General features: G+C 41.5%; 2 protein-coding genes across 2 annotated transcripts in view; one reads left to right on the top strand and one right to left on the bottom strand.

Moving 5' to 3' along the window:
* inpp5a (inositol polyphosphate-5-phosphatase A) overlaps positions 1-656 on the top strand; it is a gene marked incomplete at both ends in the record, with an annotated part of 34,788 nt that extends 34,132 nt beyond the window's left edge. Inside the window, one exon of the mRNA XM_079362313.1 lies at positions 483-656. Within this exon, the coding sequence (XP_079218439.1) occupies positions 483-656 (174 nt within the window). The remainder of the gene's footprint in view (positions 1-482) is intronic.
* A 694-nt stretch (positions 657-1,350) lies between these two features.
* LOC306835646 (uncharacterized protein) overlaps positions 1,351-6,584 on the bottom strand; it is a 380,835-nt gene continuing 375,601 nt past the window's right edge. Inside the window, exons 42-43 of the mRNA XM_079362312.1 lie at positions 6,260-6,442; positions 1,351-1,761 (exon numbers count right to left, since the gene is read on the bottom strand). Coding sequence (XP_079218438.1) covers positions 1,743-1,761; positions 6,260-6,442 — 202 coding nt within the window. The 3' untranslated portion in view covers positions 1,351-1,742. The remainder of the gene's footprint in view (positions 1,762-6,259; positions 6,443-6,584) is intronic.

The raw sequence follows: 6,584 nt of genomic DNA, 5'->3' as shown, positions 1-6,584 counted from the left end.
ACAAACAATGCAACAACATCTGCTGTTGAAAAATAAGAAAACCTGCAGACTAAAAAAAGTCTAAAGGTTCAAATATGAATCTGAATGTGTCATGTTCTTATCAACACGCTGGATGGGGAGTTCATTTAGTTTGGTGTTTTGTCAGATAAGAATTATTCACAGTGAGGGGCGTGGCTTATTTGACTGACAGGGGCGTGTTGTAGCTGTTTGTCAGGAGGCTTAACTCCCACTCGTCACGCTCCTGTTTCGCTGCGAGTATGTATGTAAGTATGCGTCGAGCTGGACAGAACAGAGCGACACAGAGAGGAAATCAAACATGTCCGAACTCATGATTGTATTTTTAATCACTTTATCAACAGGCACGAACGATCAACAAATCATCCTCACAAAGACAAAGCTACATGTTGTTTGCACATGTTCTGGGTCTGTTTCTGGAGCGCTAACTACAACATCACAGAAGGTCACCTGCTGTGATCTTGTAGCTAGCTGCTCCAGAAACAGACCCGGTGGTTCATGGCGCCCGCAGTCTGATGAGGCCAAACTGTGCCGATGACGGAGCACAAAACGCCCTAATGGGCTTCAAAAGTCAGCTTCAAACTCCAAAGGGTGACACCACAGAGGCAGGTCACAGATGTGGAGTCGGGTCTGACCAGTAGGAGGTGCTCAAGCACCTTCTTAAGTCGAGCGACTCTTAAAACAGCAGCCGGTCGACATGATTTGTTTTCACTTTCTCTCTCTACTCTCACATCGCGTCCTACCGCTTTGATCATCAGGTCGAGATTAGAGGAATCTAATCTGTGTTTATCAGCTCTGATGACCCAACACACACTTATTCATCCAGCGAGCGGTGGAAGAAGTCCATGACGCTGCACAGGATGTTCATCTAGAGGTTTGAGCTGCTCGCTCTAAACAATGCCTGCATGTTGTTTGTTCGTGCTTTGGCCTCCTGCCTTCATCCTCAAGATGGGAGGAAGGGTGCTGTCCTTTTGTTTCAGTGTCTGGTTCTTCTTCCCAAAGAAGAAAAACACACAACCGTCCTGGATACAGGAGAGAGCTAAAGATAGATCAGCGGAGGAAATGTTGCAGACAGTCCTGAGCAGCTGTTTACACATACAGTATACAGAATGCACCAGTTCATACAGTGAAGATACTAAAGAGCTGTGTTGAAGGTGATCAGAGATGGAGACAGCTTGACAGCTACATTAAGTTCACCCCGTCCATTTCTCTGGGATGTTGTTCAGCTGTGCCCCAGGTGGACTGATCAGGACATTTAAAGACAGAGAATATTCAGACTCTAGAAGGACATCGGACTTTAATATTGAAAGAAATAATTGTTCTGTGACGGTGAAATTGAAACACAAAAAAACATTTATTTTGTGATGTGAATTTACATAAACTATTTGGGGTTCATTTCAATACTGGAAAAAAAAAATCAGCAAAAAACAAAAAATCTTCAAACGTAGAAAATAATGTAAAACTTTGGTAACATGTGAAACACAGTCATTAATATGGACAAACAATATAAACACAAATCAGATTGTTGAAACTCAAACCATACTTTTATTTTTATGAATGAATGAACAAATTAAAAATAAAAACAGATAGATAGATAGATCGATAGATCGATAGATTATAACAGCCAGACTTTAATTATAAATAAAGATAAAGAAGAAGAAGCTTCTCCATGGACAAGATGGTGGAGGTTCCTCCTCTCTGCACCACCAGCGTCCTGATCGCTCACATCATGACCATGGCCTCCATCTAATGAGAGAAGAAGAGAGATGACAGAAATCATTTTCATCAGCTGGAAGTCATCAGATTCCCCCACAGCGCTGTAACTAAGCTCCGCCCCCACTTTAACACTGAACGCTTTCATATTGGTGTGTGAGTGTGTGATTTGACCTGGTGTGTATCAACAATCTGTCCCCTGAACTATGGTGTGTGACACAACCACCTTAGATCATGAAGGATGTGAAGGAGCATCTCCAGGAAACAGCCCTGCTAGCCTCCACCAAGCTTTCACCAAGCAACTAGCATCCAGCCACCTGCCTGGTCTGCTAGCATTCAACCTCCAGCCACTTGCCTGGCCTGCTAGCATCTAGCCACCAGCAGCTTCTACCTCCACATCAGCAGCTACCACCATCAGCAGAAGCTACCACCAGGAGCCAACTCCAGCAGGAGCCAACTCCAGCAGCAACAGCTATCTCCATTGGTAGCAGTAGCTATCTCCACTAGCACTGCAGCAGCTAGCCTTCACCAACCAACTAGCATCCAGCATCTAGCCACCTGCCTGGTCTGCTAGCTTCCAACCTCCAGCTACCTGCATGGCCTGCTAGTATCCAGCCTCCAGCATCATCTACCACCAACAGCAGCAGCTACTTGGACCAACTAGCCTGAGTCAGCCTGCTGGGGCCTTCTTAGTTAATCTGTGCAGCTCTCAAACTGCATCTCTACAGACGCGCTGGATTTATAAGCGATGGCATTTCTCCTAACTTTAGTATGTTTGTTGGCATTTAGGAGCCTGAGTCCAAGCAATTGCTTCATGGTGAGTTCCTCTAACAATTTTTCGAGCATGCAAGACACCTACTACAGTGGCACAAATGCTAATGTTGCTGGGCATCACCAGCAACCACAGTTTCATTTGGTTGTTGCCCTTAACTTGTGGTTGGACAGGCCTTGGGACTTTCCTAAATTTCAAAACTTTTTTGCTCTATCTAAACTTACTCTTTCATTGAAGAAAAGGCATTGCCTGGCTGCAACATATGAAACTACTGTTTCAAAATGCAATGTAAAACGAGGACTGATGGTCGTCCTACTCTTACTCCTGTCTGGTGATGTGCAACCAAACCCTGGTCCGGAGTTGCAATATATCCAGACTCCCCTTGATTTTAAATTAACGACTGGTCTCAAATTTGTTCATCTTAATGTGCGCAGCTTATTACCAAAGATGGACATGGTCAGAATTTGGGCTGCATCAACAGATGCAGATATTGTGATAATCTCAGAAACTTGGCTGTCAAAATCGATTACAAATGAAGAAATTAGCATGCTGGGATACAATGTTCATCGTACCGACAGGCCCAAGAAAGGTGGTGGTATAGCCATTTATGTAAAATCAAGGTTTGATGCTTCAATTGTTCTGTCTGAGTCTATCTGTAAGCAACTGGAATTTTTGGCATTGAAGGTGGAAATAGCCAAGTCCCTCTCAATGACTGTTGTCGGGTGCTACAGACCTCCATCTGCCACAAAGGAGGCGTTATCATCCTTGAAGCGTCTTTTGTCCAAATTAAATTATAATGAACTTTTGATGGCTGGAGATCTGAATTGGGACTGGCTAAATGTAGTGTCTGATGATTTTAAATCTTTCTGTGACTCTATTAATCTAAGCCAGCTGGTCAACCAACCTACAAGGCCAAATCTTAAAAGTTCTGATAAATCCACTTTGATTGATCTAATTTTAACAAATGTTCCTCATAAATTCTCATCCCTGGGAGTCTTCTGCAATGATTTGAGTGACCATTGCGTTGTTGCTACTTGCAGGGATACTAAAATCCCCAAATGTAAACCACGCATTATTTCCAAGCGGAATTTAAATTTTTTTAATGAACAAGCATATCATCATGATATGTCTTTAGTTAATTGGGGGCATATAGACCTGTTGCCAGATGTTGAGCTGGCTTGGACATTCTTTAAGGAACATTTTGTGAAAATTGTAAATAAACATGCTCCTATCAGGAAACTCAGGGTGAAGGGACGAGAAAACCCCTGGTTTACCCCAGAGTTGTCAGATATCATCCATCAACGCAACACGGCTTGGTCCAGAGCCAGAAAAAATGATTTAGCCTCTGACTGGTCTCTTTTCAGGCAGCTAAGGAACAAATGCACTTCTTCTATCAAAAAGGCTAAATCAGAATATTACTTATCTGTCACAACTGAGAATCTCAATAATCCACAGAAATTTTGGAAAGTGATCAAGTCTTTATCTGTAATTAAAGGTCCTCAGGCTCTTCCAGCATTTGTACTGAAAGACTCTGTCCCAGTCTATGATAGAACTGAGGTCCTAAATTGCTTTAACAAGCACTTCATGCTTTCATCTGGTAACTTGTTCGACTCCACGGGAGCTGCCCCTGTGACTCCCTGCACAGACCCTCCAAGATTCTCTGGTGAACCCTTTAATTTTGAACCTTTCACTGTGCAACAAGTGCATGAAGCCCTAAAAACATTAGATCACAGAAAACCCCCCGGACCTGACCTGATTGAGCCCTACTTTTTGAAAATAGCAGCTGATTTTGTAGCACAGCCCCTAACAATCCTTTTTAATCTCTCAATAGAAAACAAAGAAATTCCATCTGTCTGGAAGTCAGCTTTTGTCACCCCCTTATTAAAAGGAGGTGACCCAGCACTTTTAATTAACTACAGGCCAATATCAAATTTGTGCGTCCTGTCAAAAATGTTGGAATCTCTCGTGAGCAATCAACTAAAAGAGTATCTAAGCTCAAATAACCTCCTCTCAAAACTACAATCAGGCTTCAGAAAAAAACACAGTACTATCACTGCAGCTACAAAGGTCATCAATGATATACTTGTTGCTCTTGATAAAAAGCAGTACTGTGCTTCACTTTTTATTGACCTGTCAAAAGCTTTTGACACTGTGGACCATGCTGTTTTAAAGCATAGGCTTCTTTGTTTGAGTCTGTCAGATCATGTAGTTTCTTGGTTCACAAATTACTTGAGTGACAGGACCCAATGTATTAAATATGATGGTCTGCTTTCTGAATTTGTGAGTGTCCAAAAGGGGGTGCCACAGGGCTCAATATTAGGCCCCCTCCTGTTCATAATGTACATTAATGATTTGGGAAAAAATATGTTGGATGCTAATATGCATCTTTACGCTGACGACACCATTATTTACTGTTTTGGATCAACTCCTGCTAAAGCTGTTGAATCTCTGCAAAAATCCTTCAACGTGGTCCAGCACACACTCCTGCAGCTTAAACTAGTCCTCAACACAGATAAGACTAAACTAATGTTGTTCTCAAACAATAAGGAAGCATCTCAAACTGTTCCCACAGTGTCCACTCTTGAGGGAAATGTCATAGAGTTGGTTCATAAATACAAATATCTTGGTGTCTTGCTTGATGACACCCTCTCTTTCAAGCTCCATATTGAGAACCTTGTGAAGAAACTGAAACTTAAATTGGGTTTCTTCTTCCGAAATAAATTTAGTTTCTCTTTTGAGGTGAAACAGCGGCTGGTTACTGCAACTTTTTTATCCATTTTAGATTATGGAGACCTGTTATATATGAATGCCTCAGCTAAATGTCTAAGCAAGATTGATGCTGTATACCATGCTTCTCTTAGATTTGTTTCTACTTGTGGAGGCCGGACTCATCATTGTGAACTGTATTCCCGAGTGGGATGGCCTTCTTTGTCCACCAGGAGGCTAAGACACTGGTGCACTTTTATTTACAAGGCCATGCTTGGGCTCCTGCCCTCATACATCTGTGACCTTATTGTACGGAGAAGTATTGATTCTTACAGTTTGCGTTCCAATGATCAGTTGTTGCTGTCTGTTCCATTTGCCCGGACAGAACTGGGAAAAAAGGCTTTCGTCCACTCTGCTCCTTCTACATGGAACATGCTACAAAAAGACTGGAAAATAACTGATCTGATTTCTTTAAATGCTTTTAAATCCAAGCTGAGAGAATTTGAGACACACTCCTTTACTTGTAATTGTTTTTAAAAATGTTTTATCACTCATTGTCTTTTATAATTTTAATTTCTGTTAATTGTCTGTATGTTGTGAGCCTGACTGTGTAATGTTTGCTGCCTCTTGGCCAGGACTCCCTTGAAAAAGAGGTTTTTAATCTCAATGGGATTTTTCCTGGATAAATAAAGGTTTAAAAAAAAAAAAAAGGTGTTGATGATCGGCCGAAGCAGAGAGACAGTAGAACCGTTCTAATGAGTTTATTCTCTCATGCTGCAGTCTACACTCCCACACAGGTGGGTGCTTTTATAGCGTTTATATTGTCATATTTTTGTACATGTATTTGAATGTGTCCTCATAAAGTGTTATGGAGTTTAATGTGATGTTGTTGACACAAAGGCTCAACTAGAGACATGTTGGAAATTAGCAACAGCTATAAAGTCTTTATGCAGCAGATCAGTTTCATGCTTTGTATTGAAACTATGTTCAGTCACACTGTATATAAATAAATAAATGAAGATATGTGGAGGGTTGATTAAAGAACACTGAGACACTGACTTCAGAGTCTCCAGTCGATAGTTTGGATTCTTCGGAAGATCACGCAGCAGCTTCATGTCTGAATCCTGCAGGTTGTAGTTCCCTCTCAGGTCCAGCTCTCTGAGATGGGAGGGGTTGGACTTCAGAGCTGAGGCCAGAGAAGAACAGCTGATCTCTGACAAACTGCAGCCACTCAATCTGAATAAAGAATAAAAGAAGAATAAAGTTAATGCATGATCCTTCACTTTGTCTTATTTAACTGTTGTAGATGTTTGAATGTTTGAATGTTTACATGTACTTAATTTAGGCTGATTATTTCAGAGTGATGCATTCTGGGTCA

Source organism: Symphodus melops, assembly GCF_947650265.1.
Source record: "Symphodus melops genome assembly, chromosome: 15".
NCBI classification, from domain to species: domain Eukaryota; kingdom Metazoa; phylum Chordata; class Actinopteri; order Labriformes; family Labridae; genus Symphodus; species Symphodus melops.
Note: the sequence above shows the minus strand (reverse complement) of the source record. Positions and strands in the feature narration are given on the sequence as shown.